The sequence below is a fragment of the Girardinichthys multiradiatus genome, chromosome 1, assembly GCF_021462225.1.
Source record: "Girardinichthys multiradiatus isolate DD_20200921_A chromosome 1, DD_fGirMul_XY1, whole genome shotgun sequence".
NCBI classification, from domain to species: domain Eukaryota; kingdom Metazoa; phylum Chordata; class Actinopteri; order Cyprinodontiformes; family Goodeidae; genus Girardinichthys; species Girardinichthys multiradiatus.
The window spans coordinates 32,320,986-32,348,975 of NC_061794.1; the positions used below are offsets into that span (position 1 = coordinate 32,320,986).

General features: G+C 38.6%; 2 protein-coding genes across 4 annotated transcripts; one reads left to right on the forward strand and one right to left on the reverse strand.

Moving 5' to 3' along the window:
- Positions 1-881: 881 nt before the first annotated feature.
- Positions 882-14,230, reverse strand: slmapb (sarcolemma associated protein b). Of its 3 annotated transcripts, none has more exons than XM_047375319.1 (12): positions 14,094-14,230; positions 11,868-11,966; positions 11,595-11,727; positions 11,282-11,341; positions 8,365-8,493; positions 8,207-8,281; positions 7,803-8,105; positions 7,167-7,437; positions 6,849-7,020; positions 2,889-3,023; positions 1,900-1,987; positions 882-1,501 (listed from the first exon to the last, which is right to left on the reverse strand). In XM_047375319.1, the coding sequence occupies exons 4-11, from the start codon at positions 11,331-11,333 to the stop codon at positions 1,904-1,906; spliced, it is 1,221 nt and encodes a 406-aa protein (XP_047231275.1). In that variant the 5' UTR covers positions 11,334-11,341; positions 11,595-11,727; positions 11,868-11,966; positions 14,094-14,230; the 3' UTR covers positions 882-1,501; positions 1,900-1,903. The 3 variants fall into 3 exon arrangements, with proteins under 3 accessions (XP_047231275.1, XP_047231267.1, XP_047231283.1); XM_047375311.1 differs by having other exon boundaries at positions 11,282-11,344; XM_047375327.1 differs by lacking the exon at positions 1,900-1,987 and having other exon boundaries at positions 11,282-11,344.
- LOC124874118 (ceramide synthase 5-like) lies at positions 14,110-27,943 on the forward strand. Its single transcript, XM_047375338.1, has 10 exons — positions 14,110-14,288; positions 16,496-16,598; positions 16,789-16,919; positions 17,966-18,023; positions 20,197-20,247; positions 20,473-20,565; positions 25,568-25,696; positions 25,810-25,916; positions 26,004-26,160; positions 27,354-27,943. The coding sequence occupies exons 1-10, from the start codon at positions 14,110-14,112 to the stop codon at positions 27,495-27,497; spliced, it is 1,152 nt and encodes a 383-aa protein (XP_047231294.1). The 3' UTR covers positions 27,498-27,943.
- The last annotated feature ends 47 nt before the right edge of the window (positions 27,944-27,990 follow it).

Below are 27,990 nucleotides of genomic sequence, written 5' to 3' on the forward strand. Positions count from 1 at the left end.
TGGTCAGATGAGACCAAAGATAAAATATATGGGCCAGATGCTTAAGACTGTGTGTGCCAAAAAACTGCACATCTGTCTGAACAAACCATCCCCAATGTGAAACGTAGTGGTGGCAACATTATGCTGTGGGAGTGTTTTTCTTCAGCAGGGACAGGAAAGATGGTCAGAGTTGATGAAGAGATGGATGGAGCTAAATACAGGGCAATCCTGGAAGATAACCTTTTAGAGCAATGGTATCCAGAGTGCAGCCTACTCAAAGTCCAGACTAATACAATGGTGAATTTGTGGCAACACGTGATGTTCATAGATACTCTCCATCCAATCTGACTAATTTTTATATATTTTGCAAAGAATATGTTAAATGTTAATCTGCAGATGTACAAATATGGTAGAAAAAAGACCTCAAAAGGCTTGCTGTTCTTATAGCAAAAGGTTTTTTCAAAGTAGTCTGACTCAGTGGGTCTGAATATAAATGCATGCCAGACATTTAAGTCATGTTTTCTTTGTTATACAGGCCATGGAGTAATGAGGCCTGGGTCTGGGTAGTAAAACTAAAGCAAAACAAGGCAGTTAATCATAGTTCATTCATTTTTTAACAGGGGGGCAAATACATTTTCACAAAGGGGCAGATTGGTTTAGATAGCTATTTTTATTTTTGTAATATATTACACCAAACCTCAAATTGTGTGACAATAATAGTGCAATTTAGTTCTTCCTAATATGGTTTAAATGCTAATTGTTTCAGAAAGCTCAGGAACTGATACAAGACAAACATTTGTGCTATTCACAAACCTAAAATGAATAGCTGAAAGCAGAACAAAATGCACAAAAACATTTGCAGACAAGAAACTGAGCCAAGACGCAATGATTCAAAACTCAAGTTGCTGCAGATGTGTTTAATGATGCCCTCATAAAAAACACAAAAATTTAACCAAATATGGTTCATCTAAACTGTTCCTCCAGTTCTTCAAACACAGTTTTAGCATCCAACACCATCAACCAACATGTTTTTTTTCTGTTTTTTTCATAATGCATCCATTAGGGGCAGTTATTGTGACAACAATTATTCTAACAAAAATGTGCTATGAGTAGAGAAACTCAAAGTGATCGACCTTAAATATAATTAACGATACCTAAATAGAATTAGTCAAGTGTGGTTTAAGTTTTTACATTCATTAACAGATCCCCCTATGAGCCAAGATAGTAAACTTTACACAGCCCAACTAAATTCCCATCAAATAACAGACATACAAACTAACACTCTTTTAGAAACATCTCTGCCATCTAAAACAGAGCATCTTAAATAAACAGTTAAATATGAGCCCACCTGATTACTACAACAGATATGTAAAGGGGGCTAGTTCTCAACAAATCAAATAAGGATTAACTTCTGGGTGTGTTTGTTTGAGTACGTTTGCCCTCAGGTACCTCTGAAGAGGACCGCGGCCGTCACTGCTGTAAGAGCCACAGCAACCACAGGCCCCCAGATCATCCACGGCTTCTGCAATGAGCGGCAACAGAGAGAAAAGAAACAGAATGACCAAAAACATCTCCCCTTAGAGGATCACCAAAGTTCAAACAGTGGGAGTTTGCAACTGAGATCAAGACGGAGCACAGCGGATGGAAGAAGCAAAATAAGGAAAAATGTCTTAGGATAAAAATAAGTCTCATCACAGTCAACTGGGAAGTACAGTTGTTAAGTATTAGGCATTCAGACAGGACAAACAGATGTCAGATGTTGAAAGCTGCATGATTAGAGAGGTTAGATTTCTTAGATGACAGTTTTCCCGAGGAGGGCGTTCCGGGAAAGGAGGAAACCTCAATTAAGTCATGCAATGATCAAAAAATATGCTGATGAAAATGAAAGATGTAGGCCGGTTCGGCAGAGGTCATGTGTACCTTACTACCACATTGCACCGAAGCACCAAAACAGCAAAGCCAGGATAAGGCCGATGACTATGGCTTGAACAGGCAGCAATAGGGGCGTCTACAGAAGGGAAGGGATATTATAGTAATCAACTGCAACTGGACAGACGTCTGTGGGTGTTTAGGTTTCTTTAAAGATATGTCACTCAGTCACTCTGTCTTTAACTGATGTTTTTCACAGATGTTTTGGTCACATTAAGCTGTCTGTGTGCAGCAGTCCTCACACAGACATATAAAACAACATCTGACAAATGAATAGATGGAGTGAGGTTGGTTGGATGGATGGATGGATGGATGGATGGATGGATGGATGGATGAATGAAAAGATGGATGGATGGATGGATGGGGTGAGGTTGGATGAATGGACGGACGGACGGATGGATGAATAGATGGATGGGATGTGGTTGGGGGAATGGATGGATGGATGGATGGATGGATGAATAGATGGAGTGAGGTTGGTTGGATGGACGGATGGATGAATGAATGAATGAATGAATGGATGGATGGATGGATGGGGTGAGGTTGGATGAATGGATGGACGGACGGACAAATGGATAGATAGATAGATGAATTTTAGGAAATAAAGTCTGGAAGTATAAATGTTCCCAGACTTTAAAAACATGTCAGATCCCAAACCTTTCAGAGCTGTTTGGGAACACTGCTGGTTTTTAAATCTAAATGAATAAATGGCCAAAATAAAACACCCATGGTTGAGTGGAGGGGAGCAGAACTGCTGAAATAATAAAACACAATTTAACTAAATAAATACGGTAAATATAATGTTGCAGCAAATTTGAAGCACAGCTCCACTACAAAAAACAAACTTCACAGAAGATGTGTTAATTCTTTTCTAAACTCAATTACGGATTGTTATTTAAACACGGGTATTATATTGATATATTGTCAGTTACGTATAGAAGATATAACATTGAAAAGGGTGTGTCAGGCAGGTCAGTACTCACCTTTGACCCTTTCTCCTGTAAATCCTTCATGTTGGCTTTGAATTCCTCCAGTTGATCTTCAAGCCCCTGCTTCTCCTGCTCGGTCTTCTCAGATCTTTCCTTTAGGTCAGACAGCTCCATTTGAGCCTCCTCATACTGCACAATGCAAATTAAAAGAAGGAATCTTTATGAAAAATAATTTAAGAAAACAATATTCCATTTTCTTCTAGGTCACTGTTAATGGAGTAAATCTATACATCTCACATGTTTTATCCAGTTTCTACACTTAAATAATCTTTCTACTAGTGAGATCCACTGCTAAATCTACTTAATGTTCAGCTAATCAGTGCGAGATGAGAGTATCCAATGCAAAAGGAGGCCTCCGGTTCCTTTTTCATTCATAATGACTGCATGAGTGGAGTTTAGGGATGACTTCATCTTTGTTTTCTTCTGTGCTACAATGTCGCTCCTTTCATAGTCCTATAAAAGTGAATGATCGCAACACAGCTTGCTGATTCTGACTGGGAGTATGCAGCACAGATCCCACCAGATGGCAATCTGCAGGGTTTCTAAACCAACCTTTACATTTACACACACTTTGGGGGTTTGCGATGTGTTATTGCAATTCTCATGACCCTTGAACATTTCCACATTTTAACATGTTACAAGCACAAGCTTCAATGTAATTTACAAGGACTGTGTGATACACAGACATAAAGTAACACATAATTATGTGTAAGGAAAAAGATACACAGTTTACAAAAGTTGTGGAAAGCATTTGTATTCAGCCCCTTCCCTCTGATATCCCCAAATCAAATTGAGGGAATTGGCTTCAGAAGTCCCCCTAATTAGTCAATTTAGTCTACCTCTCAACATCTCATGGGATCCATGAGATGTTGAGACCAAAATCTAACTGTTTGGCCAACATGGAAAAAAGTGTGTGTGGTGGAAAACTAATACTGCACATTGCCCGGAACACAGTAAACATGGTGGTGGCGGTGTCATGCTATGGGGATGCTTTTATACAGCAGGAACATGACATGTGGTCAGAGCTGATGGTGGATGGACGGAGCTAGATACTGTGCAATCCTGGAAGAAAACCTGTTAGGGGTTGCTAAACAGCTGGACAGATGTTCATCTTCAAAACGACCCAGATGGCAATTATTCTGCCATGGATGGTACAGAGCCCATTCAGTTAAAATCCAGACCTAACTTCAGTATATAATTTGAGTTAAGACTTGAACATTGCCTTTGTCAGGTGTTCTCTATCAAATGCTTGAGTTATTTAAACAAAAAAGAATGGGCAATACTTTGACATCTCTAGACATACAAAACTTGTTGAGACATAACTTCAAACACTTGCAGCTGTAATTGCATCAGAAGGTGGTTCTACAAAGTATTGAATCAGGAAGACTGAATACAAATAGATTCCCTTCTTTTAAGCTTTATATTTGTTCAAAATTTAAAACAGATTATGCACTGCACTGTTTTGTGTTGGTCTATTGCATAAAATCACAATACAATAGATTCAAATTTGTAGTTGTAATGTGAGAAAATGGATGGTGATTATTATCATTGCGAAGGCATTTCTTCACATGAAAATGCTACTTGAAGTGATAAATAACTTGTAATTCTGGTTAAAGATTGCAGAGTCACTGCTTATTTTGTACGCTTTTCATGAGAAATTGAAGAAACAAAGAATGTGTCAAACTGATCCTGTTTATAATGAGTAATTCACATATATCTTAAGCTTGATTCTTCCCTTTTCATGCAAATTATTGTTATTTTGGATTTTTAATGTTTATCAGTAGAATTGCTTTTCCTGTACACCAAGTGAGTAATTTTGATCTTGTTTGACTTTTATGCTAAAAATTCCAATGTTTAATAAGTAAACCTCCCCTACCTGCTGGGAGTGAACAAAGGAAGTGTCATTAATTGTTAACAACCTTGTTAACATTGTGTCTGTAAAGTAGTGTAGTCAGCACGCCAGAGTCAGCTGCAGTTCTGCACACTATATAAGACACACAACTATAATAAAAGTTCCGCATTTTATCTTCTGTTTCGTGAGCCCTGAAAAACATGAATAAAATGCATTGAGGCAAAACAGGAACCAAATGCTAATAACTCTGAAGTAGGAACTTGATATGGGAAGAAACTTGTGCCATCAGAAACTGAATTTGATTTGCTCAGATTGAATCTGTATTTATGTAATTTGAAATTAAATGCATTGGTTTGAAAATGAAACTGAAAATAATTGTTTAAAACTGAATTTGTTTGCTTTGAAAATTGCTTTGCTTTGTATTGAAAATTCAGTTTGATTATTTTACTTTCAGGTCTGAAATTCAATTTCAGCTCCAAAATTCAGTTTTTTTGTGTCACACATCCGGGTTCTTGAAGCCACAGATTAATCAAACACAGATTTAATGATTCACGGATGTCATTCACTATTGCTGTGTCCAAATTAAGGTCTGCATTCTTTTGAAGGACGCATTTGTAGGCCGATAACGTCCTGGATGAGGCGACAAATGCTGTCCAATCTCCAAGGTTCCAACAAATGCGTCCTTCTTATTCCCAGATTTGAAGGATGGGTCCGGTGTATCCTCCGTGTCCCACCCTATCCCATGATTCCTTGCAGGTAGAAGTAGATTGTTCAAACGAAAGTAGCAAAGGCCGGAGGAGAGAGAAAAGTTGTGAATAAAATTATAATGCGCATTCTGTGAAACAACTGAACTTTAATAATGTTTTTAGATGAGAATGTAGTTGTTTAAATCTAAAATATCTGATCAGTTTATCAAGATATCGCTTAATTGCACCGATGTGTTCGTCCGCTGCCCCAGCAGCCGCTCGCCTCGCCAGCTCTCAGCTGACCGGGTGGTTGAGGTGAGCTAAACCCCAAGAGAACAGCTGACTCCCGGCACATTGTTTTCAAACTCCCGCTGGGTTTCCCCAATGGGTGGAAGTTAGACAGATATAATTCAGTCAGATGAAATCTAATATTAGTGTTTGGTTTATTTATTTTAATAATAATAATTATTATTATGCTCTGTAAATAAACTGATTTAAACTTTGTTCCTAAAGTTAATATGTTAGCGTTTAAGTTGTTGAAAGCTTTACAAATAAATTAAACAAATGGTATTTGTCATCAATGTATTTTATCTAGTGTTAGATTTTTATATCTATGCGCAAAAAATATTCTCAACCTTTTTAATGGCTGAATAATGAACAAGATCATAAAACAATAACATTTTAAAACAAAACAGCATTATAAGCCATCAGCAATATGTAAAAGGGTAAATAAAAACCATGTAGTTATTTACAGTAGAGACAGCTTTATTAACCTTCAGGCACCATTTGTTCGGCTTCACAGCTCTGCGCTTCACGCTAACACGGTTGCTAGGCAACAGATGTTACGCTGAGGTAAGGGAAAGAGAAACGCAGACAGACGTAACACCGACGGCACACACTGCTAATGTGGCATGTTTAGCTAATAGCTACAGGTAGCATAAGTGTTGCTGTTTGACCATCATTTGTTTACATGACGCTTCTTATAGATGCTCATTTGACTCGGTGATTGACATCCGCCAAACTCATAAATGCTGCACTGCTCCAGCTCAACATGCCGTGAAGGAAGTTTAACCTGATGTGAAACGTAAATCGATGAATCTGTGTTTGATTAATCTGTGGCCATCCTCAAGGACCCGGATGTGTGACACAAAAAACTGAATTTTGGAACTGAAATTGAATTTCAGACTTGAAAGTGACAGTAGTCGAACTGAATTTTTAATACAACGAAATACATTTTAAAAGCACATGAATTCAGTTTCAAACCATAAAATTCAGTTTCAGTTTAGTCAAATTCATTTTCAAACCAATGCATTTAATTTCAAATTACACAAATACAAATTCAGTCAGAACAATTCAAATTCAGTTTCTGATGGCACAAGTTTCTTTCCATAACTTGAGACCTTAACATGAGAATACCTCTTTCTGTAGAGCCTTGCTGCGGCTTTCTGCCTCATCCAGCTGCGTTTGCAGCTTGATGTTATCCTGCTGGTGCTGAAGCTGTATGGCCACCAGGCTCTTCTCCAGCTCCTGCTGGGATTCCTGGAGAACTTTGAGTTTGCTGTTCAGGTCAGTGTTCTGGCCACGCAAACTACCAAAAACATAAAAAGGAGGACAACAGGAAAAGCAGTGTTTAGTTTACTGTTTAGCTAAACATAATGGCTAAAATGTGTGCAATAAAGAAGCAAATGTGGGGTGAAGATACAGCTTAGGTAATTCTTATATCAGTGCTCTGACCTGACGAAGTCCTGCTCCAGCTGCTGCTGTTTCTGCAGCAATGCCTCTTTTTCACTGCGCAGTGCTCCACACTGACTCTGCACACTGGCCTTTTCTTTCTGATGAGCCTTGAAGAGTTCCTCTTTCTCTGCCCTGAGAGAGGCACATTCGCTTTGCAAACAGTTTTTTTCTTTCTGATGCTTATTCACCATATCTTGTTTGTCAGATCGCAGGGCAGAGCACTCTTTCTGGAGACCATTACACTCCACCTGCATAGACTGCAGCTCACTGGCTGCAATGAGAAAGTGGTTTATGTATGCATGCATTCTTTAAGCAAATGGTTTGCTTTATAATTTGCATGCAGACATTCAAAAGCATCGCAAAATGTAGAAGATCTCAATAAATCTCAATAAAATGGAACAACAACTGAAAGCTAATTTGTTCCAGCAACTCTATTTAAAAAGCGAAACTCATCTACTTCACACATACAACTACCGCTCAAAAATTAGAAAATTGTGAAATAATTCAATATTTATTTGTCACTCTTTTGTCATATATTGATTCATTACATAGAGCCCAATATTTCAGCCTTTGTTTCTTGTAATTTTGATAACTAGGGCTTACAGATAATAAACATGTATTTGCACCACTTTCTACCTTGTATTTCTGCTGTTTTCTGCCACTGCTTGCTCTGCTGCTCCAGATCACGTCGCAGGTCCTCAATTTCCCGCTCATATTTGTTGGCAGTCTGATGCCATTTGTCCAGGTCCTTGGAAGTAGCTGCCAGGTTAAACTGGACGGCAGCAACGTCACTGTCCCGTTCTGCAGAGGCTGCCTCAAGGGCCTGTTTTAGCGACTTCACCTCATCTTGTGCTCTTTGTAGCTCGTCACGTGAACCAGAGGAGACATTTATCTGCTCCTTGAGATCATCCACCTCATCTTGGAGCTGCTGGAGCTGGCCTGTCCAAACCCAGTTCAGTGTTTAGATAAGAAAAGTGCCATTTTATGACTCTCCCTCTATAGGAAAGAAAACATTTCCCGTCTATAAATAGAAAATGTACCTTGGAGACGCTTAATCTGTTTTGAAGATTGGTCAGCTTGTTGTTTATGCTCTTTCCTCTCATCTTGCAGAACACCTATAAAATAGGCATGAAAACATGAAAGCATTGTGATTGTGAATGGCTGACATGTATCCGGTATCTAAGGTGCTCGAAATTACCTTGTAGCTCAATGCATTTCTGCTTCTCTGTGTTAGCTAGCTCCCGAGCCTCTTGAAGTTCATCATTCAAGTGCTGAATCATTTTCTCAGAATCACCAGAAGAACCCATGTTGGACCTGGTCAGATCATCTAATAATAAAAAAGTAAATCTGCTGTGAGAGGAGAGCACCTATCAGGTCAAAGGACCACATATGGAGGTAGAATACTATTAGATGTTTACAGACATATTAAGTTTGGAGCTTTAATGATATATCTGAACTCGGGGGTGGCCTGATAGTACAACATACACTTGCAATGTTTTTTAAGACAATAATTGGGTGCACACATTTTATTTCTTGGTGGATTTTCTCAAATCAACACACAGTAAAAATTCATTATACACAGGCTCAAATATATACATATCCCCCCGTTATTATATTTGGTTTAATGTCCCATTTTGAGTTGCATCTGGACCACATGTATTCCTGGCAAGAACCAGGCCACACAACTGTATCCAAGGCGTAGCCATCAAGGTGTTGATTTGAGGTAAAAGCCCACTTGCTTCATCCTTCCACCCAATTCCCATCACTGGCAGCAAAAAAGGCCCACAGCATGATGCTGCCACTACCATGCTTGACAGCTGGCACAATGTTCTAAAGTCTGTACTTCCTAAAACATTCTTCTTGGCATCCTGACCAAAAAGCTTCAGTCTTTTTCTTGTCTGACTATAAAACATTTCTCTAGAAGGCATTTGGTTTTATAAGATGGCTGCAAGTTTGAGTTGATCTTGAAGTTGTCGATTTCTGAGCATAAACTTCTTTCTTGGTCACCATCCTCTCAGTCCAAGTTGAGGAAAACTGGCTTTCTTATCGACAGTGAAGCTTGTGGTTGCTGGGTTGTTGTTGAACATCATAACCAGTTTCCTTTCATCTTAGGGTGAGAGTTTGGTTCAGGCAGTCAATACTTGGACAACTGATTGTCCTCAGGAAAATGACCCCAAACAGACCGGTTTTGGAATGAAAAAAGCATCTTCTGGAATGCTCTTCCTAAAGCCCTAACCTCAATTTTGTTGACAATAGATGGACCTTGCCTTACAGATTGGTCTTTGCTAGAAGCCAAACAATTTTAATGACTTCTACCAACATTGCCTAGAATAGTAGTCAAATATCCAGGCACAATTATGGCATATGGTGTTGATGGAAACAAAAGCATGTGGTCTCAATGTCCACCTTGTTACAGCAGATTTAAACAAATAAAAGTGGGGTTGTATGTATATATTTTAGCTTGCATGTATTATTTTAAGCCAGACTGGGAAAAAATTGTTCAAATGCATCATTAAAAGCCCACAATTAACATGATGTCCTGGTCTGATAGAAGAACTGCATGATGAGAAATGACTCCATAAAAATACAAGACCAGAAGATATGACTGTTAATTCAGCTGCAGGCCTAAATATGTAACCAGGGCTGCTAGATGATTTCCCAAGATATTGAAATAGGCCTATTATATAAACTAATTGCTCATCCAGAAATAGGCCCAACTGTAGTGATCTGCATTTTCTGTCAAAGCTTTTAAACCAAACTGTCTATCACCCCAGCCTCATACCACTCTCTGGCACACTGACATTGTTTATTAATAGAAGCAGCCAATGAATAATACACAAAGGAAATGGACCTGCCAATGTTGTCAAGGGTCTGTTGTGTTTCCTGGGTGGGGTGGAAACAAACTTCACAAATATTTAACTTTGGAAATTCTCTTAATCTACCACAGCTAAGAAAAGAGATGACCTAATACCAGGCCCAGCATTTGGTGGGGCCCAAAACAAATGCAGGGTAGGTCGAGCTTGTGCACCGTAAATGGAACCATTGGAGGACTTGAAGTGCCATGGCATGTTAAAGTTTTTCATCAATGTCCCTAAACTGAAGGAGTGTGAAACAATGGCTAGGAGCTGGTGACATCCTTTGACGAAAGCACATGACAAACCCAGCTGTGTGCCAAACAAAGGAGGAGAGGGCATGTTTGCATATGTATGAGCGAGAACCAGAATGTGAGTGGGCTCTCTGTCCTGTAAGTCCACTGTCTGTGTCCACTTTGTTTGAAAGACACTGGAGGGTAATTTCACATGAGAGTGCAACATGTTATCTTTAGAAGCATTAGCAGTTATGTCTTTTAGTGTCACAGAATGACACCGGACAAAGCAGTTATAGATTAGCCTCTGAGTAGAAATAACTGGTTGAGAACTGGGGGGTGGGGGGGCAAGCATCACTCTGCCTCGAGTGATGGCAGAAAACAAAATGAAGGAGAAAGTCTTTTTTTAGCCTGTGTGCTGAAGGCTAGAGCCATCGTGGTCCATGTTTCCCTGACGTCTGTTGCCTTCTGAGAGGCTGTTGGAGCAAAGTGAATTGGAGGTGCTCTGAATATCCACATTATTCTCTCAGAAAGCACTGATCAGCTTGCCAGCGGTGATATTCAGTTACAGCTCCAAAATGTCCTGTTTGAAGGTGTCTCTCTGAAGTGACACGGAGGACACTGTTTGCCTTGTGCTCTCTCTCTCTCTCTCTCTCTATAATGTGCAGTGTAGCATTACCAATTCATTCATCATGCAAAATTGATACACTTACACATTTTGTCATGAATCTTCCCATTTGTTTTAAGATGTCTTGTGTCGGACCATCACTGCACTATCTGCAGGATCTTGTGAGCAGAGAAGCTTCATCCTTCAATATACTGGAACAAGAGGTCATCCTCTAAAATAAGGCTACCTACAGCATCAGATGCTTTAAAACCAACTCATAGCTTCAAACACTGATCTTACTCATGCTACCTCAGTGTTTATTTGGCAAGGCATGCTGTGTGAGGTATGAGAACGATATTGCTATGTCATTCAGCTTGATTATGTATGTCCATACTTGTATAAAATGAATAAGAGCTGGATTACCTTTAATCAATGAAACGTTGTTGAGTGGATCACTCAGCTCTTTCTGATCCATTTGCTTATCTGCTAAAAACAGTAATAAAAATGTGAATATACATTTAAATCAAGAAGTCATGTTTAATAACAAAAAAAACTGTTCTTGATATTGTTGGAGGTTTGGGATTCCTTTAAGGTAAGCACAAAAGTGCGCAATCATCTATGAGGACACTGGTTGCTTTTAAAAGAAACAGCAGCTTTAAAATGTCCCTAAAAGGACCAGATGACATAATATATACAGATGAGAAAGTAAAGAGTAAAGCTCTTTATATAATATTACCTTAGGTGATCCAGGAGCTGCACTGGTCTATGTGCCGAGGCTACAGCAGTCTCTGATAAGAAGAACTCTTCTCCAACTCTCAGATTTTTTCAGACGTGAGATGGAGCAGTCCAAGCAGAAAAAGGGGTCGACACTGATGAGATGACAAACATTAAACCAAACCTCTCTGCTGTATCTGGACTTAAACTACTGAGGAGTTACTACTAGGTAGATTAAAATAAACACTTTAAGTGGGATCATCATCCCGTGCTCTGTTTAAGCAAAAAGACAGACCTAAAACACAGGATTTCCCCCGCTTGTGTCTGAAGTCCAAAGGCCCTCCACACTGGGTCACAGATCCGTATAGGGCATCTCGGAAGCTGCAGCTGCACACTGACACAGAGAGGTTTTGTTCAGGCTCTGGAGCAGCTCTAAAGCTGGTTGGTACTGAAGTATAAATCTACAGAATGGCACAGAGTAGTGACTGCTACTGCAAGACTGTGCATCATGAATGTGCAGCATCCTTATCCTCCATTGTTTTACAACAACTACAGGACTGCAGTGTTAGTGTTACCACATATGTATGATCTGTACAGAGCTGAACAACCAAGTACCGAACATGTACAGTGCTTTGCAAAAGTATTCATCTTGATTTACATTTTTTCTCATTACAGCCACAAACCTCTGTGTATTTTATTGGCACTTTATCTGGTAGACCAAAGCAAAAATTGTCTAATTTATTTTCAACATTTGTATTTGGAGTTTGACTGGGCAGTTCTTACATATGAATATGCTTTGATTGGTAGCTCTGCCTAGGGTTAATGTCCCCCTGGAACGTGAACCTCCGCCCCAGTTTAAAGTCACTGGTTTTGTTTCTTAATATTTGGCTCTATCTTTCTAGACAACATGATACTACAACCAACATTTTTGACAGTGGTGGTGTAGCGTTTTAGATGACAAAAAGAGTTAGTTTTTCTCAACACTTAACATTTTAAATCTAGGCCAAAAAAGATAAATTTTGGTCTCATTTGTCCAAACTGATCTCCAAACCAGCTTCTTCCACATCTTTAATGTGTCCCCTGTTTGGCTTGTGGTAAATTGCATACAAGACTTGTTTTTGTCACTCCTCCATAAAAGGCCGTATTTGTGAAGTGCATAACTAATAATTGTCAACAGATTCTCCCACCTGAGTTGGGGATCCCTGTAGCTCCTCCAGAGTTACAATGGACCATTTAATAATCTCTGATTAGTTGTTTCCCTCCCCCTTCCTGTTTAGTTGGAAGGTCATTTCTTTATAGGTTTGCAGCTGTGCCATACTCGTTACTTTTTCTTAAAGTAGATTGAAAAGTCGTTTGTGGGATGTTCAAATCTTGGGATATTGCCTTACAACTTTACCCTGATTTAAACTTCTCCATAACCTCATCCCTGACCTCTCTGCTGCGGTCCTTGTTCTTCAGGATGTTGTTTGTTCACTAATGTTCACTAATAAACCTCTGAGGTCTTCACACTGGATTTATACTGAGAATAAATTAAACACAAGTCGACTTTATTTGCACTAGGGGTAAATACAAATGCAGTGTTATTAGTAGAAAAATTGAAAACGGTGTGAGATTTTCTTTTCACTTCTTCATAATGAACTACTTTCTGGTATTCTATCCCATAAAATGTTAAAATTATTTGAAGGTTGTGGTTGTAAAGTGACCAAATGAAGAAAGATACTTAGAACTGATGATAAGACAAAGACCAGAATGTCAGTTTTGTTTGATGATAACTAATTTCCTATTTTTAATGTTGTCTAAGTGATTTATCATGTAAACACAACATGAGTGATGTTCGGGTCTTATTTTCAGATCCCTACAAGCCTACAGCTGAAAAGAAAAAAACGAGATGGGATAATGCTGTCTGCCTTGCTTTGTAAGGTAATTTAACTACACAGGTAAAAAGGCTCATATTAGTCTTTCTGGAAGATATCTGCAATGGTCAGAACAGCACAGAATTGAACCATCCACAACTTTATTTCTGTTCTCAAACATTATTTAACATAAACACAAACAAATTAGGAAATCAGGACGCTTCTGTTCATGACGATATAATTTCTTTTTGTGACGTATACTTCCAGCCAGTTTTGAAAACGACAACAAAAAAAAAGAACAAATAAAACAAATAAATTACAAGTCTCACTGTGCTACTTTAAACTCGTGTTTTTTTTTTTTTAGTTAAAGGTGTAAATTGTTATAAAGTGTGGTCGCAGCTCAGAAGCTGCTCATGTTAATTGGCAGTAAAAGTTAATTTAGCCAGAGCCTAGAGGCCTGGGGCCGTAATTAAAAGCGGTTAGCCGCTGCTAGCTGCCTCTCACAGCCGGGGTTCAGGAGGATTACCTCCACATGTAAACAGTGGTGGGTGTAGCCTGTCAGCCTAGTAGAGAAGTCCAGCCTTCAGTTTCCTCATTAAGAGTTTAGCTGAAAAAGTGATGCTGTGAGTCAACATTTCACTGAAAACTTGGTTTACTTTCTGCTTTACCGTTTTCTGCTCCCCGATGACTGCCTCTATCTCAGCCTGGATTTGGAGTGAGAAATTCTGGCTTCCCGAAAATGTGTCGTGGGCAGACCTGGAGCACCCTCCAGCTGGAGCGGAGTACCCCAGACTGCAGCATATGCTCTCCCATGCCTTCCCTTTGGCTGCGGGGGTTTTACTTCTCAGGCTGCTTTTTGAAAGGTGAGGCCGCTATGTTTGTTTTACTGTTTTAATATACTTCCGCATTGTTGTTCCTGTTAGTGCTTACAAAGACACAGGGATTCATGAGGATTAAAATAAAACAAAATGGAAACTGTAGCCGCAAAAAGTTGCTGCTTCCTGGAATGTGGACACATGAGTCATTCTTTCTGAGCAGTGAAAAAGCTCTTTGTAGGCATGTTTTCTTCTCCATTTCATGTCACCGTTACTCAACATTTTTTAAGAGAAAACTCAGTTGAACAACTCAAGGATTAGTTAACATTATTTTCAACATTGACCTTATGAGATTATGACACAAAGTGATTTCACTGAGCTCAGATGTTGCTGAGACTTTGCTCGGCTGAAAGCAGAGCCGGCCAAAGGTTGCTGTAGACTTGGTAGATTTTGAGAGGAAAGGCAAATTTAAATGTTTTGGTTACAGGTAACTGAAGCAAAACGGCTTTTACTTGTTGATCTATGTACACTCATACTGAGCATGAAATGTAAAACCACCACAATAAGCATCAGAAATGATTAGGATAGCAGTAAAACATGCTTCTGTAATAATAACTAACACTATGAAGGTTTTTGATAAACTTATGACTTTTTCATCATCTGGCATTTAATGATCACATGACTTTAGACTGTATTGTAATTAAGATCTAAATTGGATCTGAATTTGACTGCATTTGTATGAACTGAATTTGGATTGCGTACCAACACTGTTGCATAACAATATTTAATTTTAGTGGTGTAGAAAGATGCGCTGCTTTAGGTAAATAACACTCCAACATCATCTTTGTACAAACATAGTGTACAAAAATCAATTACCAGTTACCCATGTTGCCATGGATTGTTTGAATGCGTCAAAAAATTCTGCAACAGGAGTGTCAGTATTCATATCCCATATATACCACACATCCACGCCAATGCTACCACATTTACAAAGCTACTGCATAAATATCACAGCAGTGACCCAATTTTACCATTATTGAATCTCATAATCTCATGCAACCCAGTATAAACACTGTCTCCACTGACAAAGATTCAGTCTCCTCAGGATGCCTTAAGCTTAAAACTGAAGGTAATAATGACAGCATGAACTTTTTTGTTTAATTTGGCTAACAATTATCTGACTACTTGGGGGTACTAAACCTGTATTGCCAGATGGTCAGTGCTTTTACCTATATGAAAAAAACAAATTGAGATGTTCAAGTTATAGCAAAAGTAAGCCTATCCTGACACAGCAGAACACTGTGGATACTGGATCCTTGCTCTCAATACAAATGCATTATTCAAAAACGGGAGCACATCAAAAACGACACGCATACTTGAAAGTATATCCTTTCAGTGTGCAAGCATGCATGGCAACACAGGAAGCAGCTTGACAGCAGCATTAGTACATACACAACTGGCACACTGTAAACCGGTCCTGTGTAAATTCAAATGCTGTTGGGGCCCCCAGGAATGTTGACACTCCTAACCAGTAGCAAAGTTCACTTATGCCTCAGGGCAGCTCTGACTAGAACTACAATATTAAGATGGTATTTTTGTAAAATCACAAAAATGGCATCATCGTAACAAGATATAAATGGAAGCAGGTTACGATTTGGCACAAAATTATTAGATAAGATGTAGACTGTGTTTTTTCCTTAACAAATGCAACCTTTTATTGTAAAATAAAGGCGTATAGTACAGCTGTCAGTACTATAATCAGAAATGAATGTGAAAAGCAACAGATCCGCCCCTCATTCAATCACACCTTTTTTAAAGTAACCAAACCTATTCTAGACTAGCAGGGCGTTACCACACTGACATGTCATAATGTCTCTGAGTTTAATCCAGACCAGTTGCCAGCTCAACCAGATGATCCTGTGACACGCATTAGTATTTTGGCCGGAGTCGTCCCTCCCAAACTCAGTTTCCCATACTCTCACATGACAGGTCATCACACTCTGTTTAGACTAGGTGCTACATACTTAAGGTTTTTTAACATGTCCCTGTGTCTTCCCTTTTTTTAGCCTTTATTCTGCTCCCTGTCCCTCTTTGTCGTTAACAAATGCCATCATTCCTGTCTAACGTGTCATTATGGGCGAACTGTAATGTGATTTACCGTGGCATTAAACGTCTCTTTTTGGCCAAATGTCTCTTTAATACCGAACGTGTGTCCCCACCCTCTGGTTTTTGCCCCTCTGTCTGTGTGTACACAGGCTGGTGGCCAAACCCTGTGCCCACATACTTCAGATTCAGACAGGAGTGCCCCGGCGAGCTCAGCCTAATGCTGTCCTGGAGAGGCTCTATCAGGCCAACACGGTACATAAGGGTTGTGTTTGTTCTGTTGCTTCTGTACACTCTGCAGCACGGTGTTGTTGGAGCGGCACAGACCACCACAGGCATAATGATATGTTTGCTAAACACCAGTTGTTGTATAAAATACCATTGTGGTTTTACAAGCAGATACTTTGGAGGAAAAGGCACATCTTTGTACAATTGTCCTCCTTAGTGTCCAGATACGAGACAACTGGAGGGACTCTCCAAGCAGCTGGACTGGGAGGAAAGGAAAATTCAGAGATGGTTTCGTATCCGCCGGAACCAGGACAGGCCCAGCACGCAGAAGAAGTTCTGTGAGAGCATGTAGGTCTCAAGAAGGACTGCACAGTTAAAAGCATTGTAAAAGAAATATAAAGAAATATACAGCACCTATACCTATATAATAGATGTATAAAAAGCCTTAAAGCATATTACAGTTAAGATGGAAGGGAAATATCTCCATCTAAAAAAGGAGAAAAAAATCAACCTTCAAACTGAGTACATTTATTGAGGGGTTTGGTAATAAATAATTGGTTTTAACAGGATGTCCCTTACTGGCACCCCTACGTTTGTACAACCCTTCTTTAATTAACAGACAGCACTTAGTCTTCTGCTATAACATTTCAAAAGTTTGGGCTTCTTGAACAATCCTCCTTGCGTAATCCTTCCAGAGATTCTGGTTCCCCTCTCATGTTGTCTTCTGTCCAGCTCACCATTTCTGTGTTTATTTAACCAGGTTTTTGGATCACCATCCAGCTAAAAGACACAGTAATAATGAGCTATTTTCAGTTTTCTACCAGATGCCACCATTTTGTTTTGTTAAAAATGTCATGCTATCTTAAGGTGTTCATGACGTAATGCTCAAGGTATCTGAGACCTTTGGGAGAGAAACCGGCCCACAGCATCACTGATCTAACACTATGCTTAACATTGGGCATGGAGTTGTTTTGTTTCACACCAAACCTACATGGAGTGTTTGCTGCTGAGTCTTAGTTTTATCTGATCCGAGCACCTGGCAATGGTTAAAGTCGCAGTAGGAATAAGGGAAGTCCACATTTCCAACAATATATAACAGGTTGTCTATTAGTGTTCCATATTAAAATACTTTGTCTGCAAATATCACAAAGAGTGCCATAAATATTTTTGCAGGTTTAATACAGTTTCTTTCTGAGACTGAAATATCTCCAATTCTTTAACAATTGGCAGATAGATATTTAGTAGTGATGTGTGGGAGAACCTTAATATCACTGTGTAAAAATAGCCCATCAGGATTGTTAATGCCATTTTGGAAATGCTTTCTAAACTGCTCTAAGTATGTGATGTTTTACAAATTTTCTTACAGCAATTTTTTTTCTTTCTTGTGACTTCAGGTGGAGATTTACCTTTTACCTTGTGATTTTTATCTATGCCATTTGCCATTTGTGGGTGGTAAGTGGAGATATTATGGCCTCTGGCAAAATCATTCATACAGCTTGAACTTTTTCACATTTTATCATGTCAACGACCAGCTTCAGCATATTTTTTGTGTGGATTATGCACTACCAGTCAAACGTTTTAGACACATTTTCTCATTTAATGGTTTTCTTTATGTTTATGACTATTTACATTGTATGTACATTGTCACTGAAGGTATCAAAACAGTGAATGATCACAAAAGGAATTATGTAGCAAATTGTTAAAGAACTTTTAATATGTTTTATATTTTAGATTCCTTTAAAGTAGCCACCCTTTGCTGTGATGACTGAAATACTCGTTGGTAAACCATTTCACGTGACCACCTCATGAATCGCATGATCTCTTAGCGTTCTAAGAGAGCAAAGCAGTAATCAAAGCAAAGGCTGCCCTTTTTTAAAGAACCTAAAATATGTGTAGCGTCATTTCACACTTTTTGTCTACTATATAAGTCCATGTGTGTTGATTCAGTTTTGTTTCCTTTGGTGAGAATCTACAATGTAAATAGCCGTGAAACTAAAGAGTGAGAAAGTGTATCTAAAACGTTTGACTGGTACTGTATGTGAGACACCAACACAAATTAGTGCATACTTGTAAAAAGGATGCAAAATAATGCATGGTTTTAGCATGTTTTGCAAATACAAATCAGAAAAGTGTGGCATGCATTTGGATGCAGGCCCCAAAATTAAACAATTACAAACCTACCAAAGACATGGTGGACTGACAAGCCAGGCAAGGAGAACATTAATTTGAAACACCCTTTGTAAATCTGGAGGAGCTGCAGATATCCACAACTCAGGTGGGAGAATCTTCCAACTGAACAAATATTAAGACTTGTACATATTCCACATGAACCAAGAAATGCATTTTACTTGAGGTGGCAAGAGCAAGAACAAAAATAAATGTCTAAAGAGGCTAATTTTCTGGCAGGGATATTTTGTTACAAGAAACTGAAGCGGAAAACTCCTGCGATGGAGAGACAGGAGAAATGTTGATGAAAGTACTTTTTCACGTTAGCCATGGCTGCCTGACCAATCATAAAACAGTTGTTAGACACCACACAGTAAAAAGTTCTCTCTCCGAGCCCTGGTAGAGCGAACAAATTTCTCAGTTCTAGCAGAGTATATAATGGCTTTTAGTCGGGCACTCCACATATCTTGAAGAAAGCAATCTTAAGAAGTCCTGTTTAAAGTCTTTGCCACAAGCCTTGTTGTGGCCACATCAAACATAAAAAAGGTGGTCTGGTCAGGACCACAATTAAATTTTTTGGCATACTTGCAACAAACTGTGTGGAAAACTAACAGTGGATGCTGACAAAACCATACCCACACTGAAGCGTGGTGATGGCTACATCATGCTGTGGGAATGCTTTTGTTAGCAGGGACGGAGAAGCTGGTTAGAGTCGGAGGGAAGATGTGATGGAGCTAAATACAGAGCAGTACTTGGAGAAAATCTGTTACAGATGGCAAACACACTTGGCACCAAGGCTGAAGTTCACTCTGAGCAGGACAATGAAGCTACCTACAACCCGGACACAGCGCACAGCCAGATCTGTACTAGAAGGGTTCAAAACAGAACATCTTCGTGTGTTTAAATGGCACAATTAAACTTTAGACTCAAATCAAAATAGCAATGTATGGTAGGAGTCGAACTGATGTCCAAAAATGCCCTCTAGCCAACCTGAATAAGCTTGAGCTGTTTGCAAAGAAGACTGTGGCAACATTTCAGTTTCTAGATGTGCAACACTAGTTGTAGTATACCACCAAAGACTGGCTGCTTTTAATTGCAGTGATATGTGGTTCTAGAAAGTATTGACTCAGGGAGGTGAATAGAAATGCTCAACACACTTTACAGATTTCTATTTGGAAATAAAAATTAAAAGCCATGTATAGCTTTAATTTGTTTGATGTTGGTCACATAAAATCCCAATGAAATACTTAAAACTAGTTGTACCTTGACAGAAGTTAACATTCCTATATAAATACCTTGTGAAGACCCTGTACATGTATGTTTTTGTAGAAAATAAATATGTTTGCCCTCAGTTGTGTCCTAATTCAATCTTCTGAAGAGAAATGAACATTTATCATCATATTGTATGTTTGTGTTTTTCTTATAATTTAACTGTGCTCGTTTTTAATCTCTATGTTAGTCACCTTGGACATGGGATACCAGACAGTGTTGGTACAACTACCCTTTTCAGGTCAGCAGTTTTATTTTCAACTAATTGAAACTAAGTGTACCGGAGTCAAATTCCTTGTTTGTATGTACGAACTTGGCAATAAAGCTGATTCCGATTCTGATTGGAAAAGCGTCACATTTTGCACACTTAATTCACAGTGTTACTTCTTGAATCTAGCACCATATAGTATATGTTAGTATGGCTGCATATTTATCAAATATGTGTTTGCTCCATTTTCCCACAAAGCCTCTAAGTCCTGGACAATACAATCACTATGTTGCTGAGCTGGCTTTCTATTGGTCTCTGATGGTGTCCCAGTTCACAGACATTAAGCGTAAGGTGAGTTAACAACTAACGACATTGTGCTTCCCTCATCACTCATACTGGAACTAAACGCGTTTTTTCTAGATGTCATGTTTTAGTTTGTTTTGAATTCTTCTTTTATATTGTTTGTATCTGTGTCACAGGATCAAATGCTACCAGTATACAATAATAATTGGTCTACACTCTTGTAAAAGTGAATCAACAAATAAAAATGTTAAATACAAAATATAATATACAGCTAGTAAATTAGATTAATGTTAATACATTCAAATAATTGAAACTGCTCACTTTTTTATGAAATATTTGTGAGGCAAATAACTGATCTGGTTTAAAACGACTCCTACAGATTTAGCTATATCCTTGTGCACAATTTCAAGGAAAATGTGTCTCTTCAGACTGTTACTCAACAAAGGTTACCTGCAGAAATTCTTAAAAAGGTCAATTAGCCACTTTAGGTATTTTGATGAATATGTCCACGTCTCTTTGCAAACCTGGCATGCAAAGTCGTGACTCATCCTTGTTGACTTTCATTCTCCTGTAAGGCAAGTCAAGGCAAGGCAAGGCATGTTTATTTGAATAGTACATTTCAACAACAAGACAATACAAAGTGCTTTACATGATGGAAATAAAGTACACTGCCGTGACAGGAAAAAACAACAAAAAAGTACATTGCTGTGGCATGATGTAGGAATGAAAAGTAAAGCAAAGTTGAACCACAGACTGCACTTGATGCTTTTAAGCCCATATTTTCTTATCAATCAATGGCAACAGAACCAAATTTACAAGATTGAAATGAACTCAGGGATTCATCAGTTTTGCAGTTTTCTGGAAGTTTGTTCCAGATTAGTGAAGCGTAAGAACTGAATGCTGCTTCTCCATGTTTGGTTCTGATTCTGGGTATGCATGAGTAGACTTGAACCAGAAGATCTGAGTGGTCTGAAAGGTTGACACAACAATAAATCTTTAGTGTATTTTGGTGCTAAGCCATTCAGTGATTTATAGACTAGCATAAGTATTTTAAAGTCTATTGTCTGAGATACAGGGAGTCATTGTAAGGATTGGGGTGATGTGTTGTACTTTCTTGGTTTTAGCAAGGATGCGGGCAGCAGCATTCTGGGTCAGTTGACGCTGCCTTATTGACTTTTTAGGCAGACCTGAGAAGACACTGTTGCAGTAATCAACTCAACTAAAGATATATGCATGGATGGGCTTTTCAAGATCCTGTTGGGACATTAGTGCTTCAGTCCTGGAAATGTTCAATTGAAAGATTGCTTACTTGGTAATTGTCTTTATGTGGCTTTAGAGGTTCAGGTCTGAGTCCATCACTACACCCAGATTTTGGGCCTGATAAGTGGTTTCTAGCTAAAGTAACTGAAGTTGTGTGCTGACTTATGATTGCTCATCCTTTGCTCCAAATATAATTACTTCAGTTTTGTTTAAATTTAACTTAAGACAGTTATGGGACATCTACACATTGGTTTGTTCTATGCATCTACCTAAGGCTTAAATAGTTTCATAATCAAGTGGTGACATTGTAATGTAGAGCTATGTGTCTGCTGTGTAGTTATGGTATCTTATCTTGTGGTTTAAAATCTGAGCTAGTGGGAGCATGTAGATATTGAAAAGAAGGGGCACCAAGATGGATCCTGGGGGAACCCTGCATGTGATTTATTTTTTTTGTTAACTGTAAAGTTACCTACCAAACCTGCCAAATGCTGTACCAGAAAGACCGTCCCAGTTTTCCAGTTGCTCCAGTAATATACCATGACTAACAATGTTGAATGCTGCGCTGAGGTCCAATAATACCAGCCCTGTGGTTCTTCCACAGTCTGCATTTATGCCGATGCTATTAAACATCTTGACAAAGGGCAGTGTTTGTACTGCGGTGAGCACAGAAACCTGACTGGAAGACATCAAGCGGTCATTGTTAAGAAGGTATTTAACTGTTGAAACACAACTTTTTAAATAACCTTACTAATAAAAGGGAGAATTGAGATGGGCCTGTAATTCTGTAGTAGCAACTTGTTCAGATTATTCTTTAACAGTGTTTTAATAATTGTTGTTTTTAGGGCCTGGCGGAAAACACCTGACAAAATGGATGCGTTAATTATTTGAATCAAATCAGACGCTATAACAGACAAAACTTTCTTAAAGAAAGCTGTAGGTAAAATATTGAGACAGCAGGAGGAGGAACTTAGTTTTCTAGTCTTAGTTTAAGACTTGTGCAATTTTTCAAAATGTGTTTTGATTAGACGCAGCATTGGAGCTGGACTAGATATTGATGTTCAGACTATACTTCTAATTTTCTGAATTTTCTCAGTAAAGAAGTTAGCAACTTCAATGCATTCCATGTTAGAGTGGAGTTCCGATGCGATAGACACAAGAGGGTTTGTTAACTTGTTGACTGTGGCAAACAAATCACAAGCATTATTAATGTTTGTGTTGATGATTTAAGAAAATAAATATTCCCTTGCATTTTTCAGTGGAAAGCTATATATGTGAAGTCTCTCTTTATAGATGTCATAGTGAACTTGGAGTGTAGTCTTTCACCACCTCTGTTCGGCTTTTCGACACTCCCTTTTTTCACTTCTTACCGGTGGAACATTTCTCCACGGAGATTTCTGCTTAGCAATGGAATCGGATGTTTGAACTTTTAGGATGGAAGTTATTTGCCAGCTCATTTACTGAGTTACAAGACAAGGTGGAAATGGAAAATAAACTTGTCCAAAGGTTTCAGTTGCACTGTCCATACAAAGCATTTTCTTATAATGTCTCTTTGGCTAATTGAGTCAATGAAAATGTCAGTTATAGTCAATTATAATAAAACTGGCAACATCAGTTACAAAGAATATTCACATTTGTTTTAGCTTAAATATTTGGGGATCTAGATTTTTACTTCAACTACTGTGACAGAAAAATGTTTGTAATGCGTTGATTTGTGTACCGTGTTAGTGTTTTCATGGGTTTAGACGGTGCAGAGGCGATGCTTGCATCTACTGTGTTATTTATGTTTACTGGCATTTTTAGAAAAGAGTTTCTAAAAGCCTCAGAATTAATCCCTCTTTAGTCGTATTTGCGCCATCTCACACCTAAAAGTTTTGAAACTGCCAACATTGTCTATGTGATAAGGAAAAAGGGTCCGTTATTTTAAGGAAATCACCTGTTTTCACCAACTGTGAACTTTTGGCACCTGCCGTTAAGAATTTGTTCAACCCTCCTTTACTAATTGGACAGCACTTTGTCTTTGGTTCATAATATTTCACAGGGTTAGAGCACAAAAAGAAAGGGTTTCTTTACACAGTCTCTCTGCATGGCTAGAATCGTTGGTCCTCTTTTGCTCTCCTCTCTTCAGTCCACAGTTCTTCCATAGGATTTACTGATCGAAGGAAGTTGAGTTTTATGTCTGAGAAACCATTTTTGTGTTGTTTTTGGGGCATTTTTAGATCATTATCTTGTTAAAAGTCCAGATAAAGATTAATTTTACGTTTTCTGATAGAATCCACCAGATTTTCATTTAAGACTATCTGTATTTCAGAGAGTTTAGGATGCTATGCCCTCTAACAAGTTTCCCAGACCCAGAGATTCAGTCCCACAGCATTACAGAACCTCCACCATACTTAACAGTGGGCATGAGAGGATTTTCACTTATCCATCCTTTATTTCATGCCAAATCTACCTGGAGTGTTTTGGCTGGCTTGGGCTTTAGGCTTTCCTGAACAGAATTCTGAGACTATAGACTTTGGAGGTCGCCGGTAAATGAAATTACAGTTGAGGTGCTTTTCAGAATAGGTGTGTTCATATGTTGGATTTTCGTGTAGATAACCAACACACAATTCGTTAGAAATGGAACTGAAAGCACGTCAAGTGAAACGGCATGATTAATTGCATGCTTCCTGCTTTCTGTCTTTTGTGTATTTCAGTAACTATTACATCACTACATAAACACCTGTTGTAGTTGCTGTTACATTTTGGATCTTTTTTTGGTGTGAATGAAGACCTTTCTAGAAATGGTGCTGTTTTTAGATGTAAGTCTTTAAAAAAGACAACAACAAAACTTTCATATGGGCAAGGTCTAAAAACCTTGAATATTATGTGTATCTAATTATATTGTTTGTGTTATTTGCATAAAGAGAAGTGGTGTGGGTAGGGCATGAAACCTAGATCTAGCCTAGCGGCCCACATCCTACAATTTTTGTGCGGGTTATCAGCATTGTTCCAGTTGTAGAATACTTTATGTAGACAACAGCAGCTGGAGGGCTTGCCTGCAGATAAGGTGATTCAATGTTTGATACCTTGTAGACTCTATTTTTTGCATTAAAGGTGTGCGTTGTACTACCTGTTACCAGCCTTATTTTAGGTTTCTTCAAATCTTTTTGATGCCCTTATTTAGACTTGAAAATATATAATTTAACTGTAAGACAAAGATGGATACATATTTATTCACCTACATAATATCCTGGCTTATAAATGCAGTACAGGGTCAGAGAAACCTTTGTTTCCTGAAGAAAGATCATCTTTGAAAACTTTGAACAAGATATTTCTGTTATTGGATGAAATTCCCTCTGCAACCACTGGGAGGGGCTGCAGCATCAAAGAGAACAAAGCAAAGGTTTGACAAAGAATATCTTCTGGAGACTGATGTACAGCTTTTAGGGATGATGGTTAAAATATGAATACTGCATAAGATGGTTAACACATTAAACACAAAACAGCACTGCACACCTTCTACACAACACACTGCTTTAAAGTCTTCCAGTAGAACCAGTACAGGAGATTATCAAAACCAGCAAACCACAATGACTTGATTCATTTTTTGGCATTTATTTTTTTTAATCAGTTATACAGTCCAACAAGTTTATTTCCCTTAAGTTCTATAGGCATTAACACATTTAGGTTCACAACCCAGCCTTTCAACACACCATCTACAGTTTTACCAATATTCAAAGTGAATATTGTGAATGTTCCTATTTATCAGTCCTTATTTCTGTGTAATCTCACCTCATTGTGTCGATGGCAGGATTTCATGATCATGCTTGTTCACCATCTGGCCACCATATTCCTCATCACTTTCTCCTATGCCAACAACATGCTCAGAGCTGGCACTTTGGTCATGTGTGTGCACGATGCATCGGACATCTTCCTCGAGGTAAATAGATGCATCATCACCTTGAAATACAGGTGTACTGTTTACTCAGAAAGGAAGAATTAGATGTATTTTATCATTTCTGAGAGCTGTGAATTGTTTCTTATTTCTCAAAGGCAGCCAAGTTGGCCAACTATGCCAAGTACCAGAAGTTATGCGACAGCTTGTTTGTGGTGTTCAGCATAATCTTTTTCCTCACTCGACTCATCATCTTTCCTTTCTGGTGAGAGTTTATCAACAGACTTTGCAAATAAAATGCATGTTTTTACTAAATGCATTTCCTAAACACTTAGTGTGTTTTTTCTTGCAGGATTGTTAACAGCGTGCTGTTTGAGAGCTGGCAGATTATTGGGCCATATCAGGCCTGGTGGCTGTTAAACGGGTTACTGCTGGTCCTGCAGTCTCTTCACATCATCTGGTTCTACCTCATCGCACGCATTGCTGTCAAAGCTCTCTTCAAAGGAAAGGTTTGTCTACAGCATCACTGCAGATGATGTGAATTCCAAAAGTATTCATGCTCCTAGAACATTTTCATAATGTCTCACTTTACAGCCATAAACATCTGTGTATTTAAAGTAGCACAAAGTAGAAATTGTAAGGTAAAAGAAAAAGGATTCATGGTTTTAAACCCTTTTTCACAAATGCAAATTTGAAATGTTCAAGTAAATACTTAAAGACTGTATCTTTCTCTCTTAGAAACTGAAATATGTGCCCATTCTATTTCTTTTTTTTTTTTTTTTTTGCAAAATAGCTCTAAGTAAGTCAGGATGGATGGAGAACATCTGTGAACAGGAATTTTTAATTGGGTTAAGGTATGGACTAAGGTATGACGGGGCCATTATATCACATAAAAATGTTTGATCCAAGGCTTTGAGTTGTACCTCTGGCTGTATGTTGAGGGTCGTTGTCCTACTAGAATGTAAACCTCCGCTCCAGTCTCAAGTCTTTCGCAGCCTGTAGCAAGTTTTCTTCCAGGATTGTCCTGTATTTAGGTCAAATCGATCATCTCAATTCTAGTCTCCTTCTCTTTCCCCACAGCATGATGCTGCCACCACCTTGTTGCACTGTGAAGATAATTCAGAGGGATGCAGCAAATAGTACTTTACACATAGGCCAAAAAAATTGTTTGTCACCTGACCAGGGCACTTTCTTCTCCAGGTTTGGCTCCTACATGGCTTGGGACAAACTACAAATAAGACTTCTTTTACCTTTTCTTTCCTTTTTTACGCCTCGTTCAGAAAGGCCAGGTGTGTAGAGCTCACAAAAGCTGTTCTGTGAACAGATTATTTCACCTAAATTGTGGATCTCCACAGCTCCTCCTGAGTTACCATGGGTCTCTTGGCTGCTTCTCAGACGTATGCTCTTTCCGTCAGTTTAGGTTGACTGCCAAGTGTTGGATTGTTTCTGCCATACCTTCTGTTTTCAGATAATTATTTTACTGAGATTAAATTGCTCACCATTGGGCTCTATTTACTAATTATACAGATTTTATTTTGGGGGTGTCGGAGTAAAATTGGCTGAATAAATATGCACCCACATAAATTTATCCTTCAAACACAATAAAGGTTTAAGGGGTGTGAAGACCTCATCACTACTGCAGCATTGCTATAAACCACTTAGGCTTGTTTAAACATTAAGGAGTCTGTTGTATTATTTTCAGGTGTCAAAAGACGATCGCAGCGACGTGGAGAGCAGCACGGATGAGGACATATCCTCCAACGGCAATAAAAACTCCTGTCAAAAATCCAAAGTGAGGGACAGTAGTCATACCACCGTCCTTAATGGAGAAACGTATGACCACTGAGAGGACAAGGAGGGATCCTTTATTCCAGTCATGTTTTGTTCACTTCTACATGTGTGAGTCTCACTCTACACCTTATTACAGTGAACTTTGATTTATTTTCCTAAGAAGTGTGCAAGGATGTTAAACTCCTGCAAGGATGTTAAACTCCATGGTTAGCCCACAGCCTTGGACCCCTGACATGTTTACATCTGCTGTTTTTCTCACAGGAACACAAAAAATATTGGAGAATTGCAGCAACTGATGAACTGCTTACAGTGCTTTATGCATGTAAATAGATTTTTCTAGTGGCAATGGTTCATGTGTTTGATGGCTGTGAAACAAATCACTGCTTCTAATGTATTTGTTGTATCATAGATAAATATGCATGTGTGTGCTTTTGACTTCAATTGTCAAACATCCCAAAGGTTTCTTGATGAAAGATAAATGCAATAAATCCAGTGATAGTAGTATGGCATCTTTTATGTAACGAATGACGGCTTTTACAGCTTTGAGA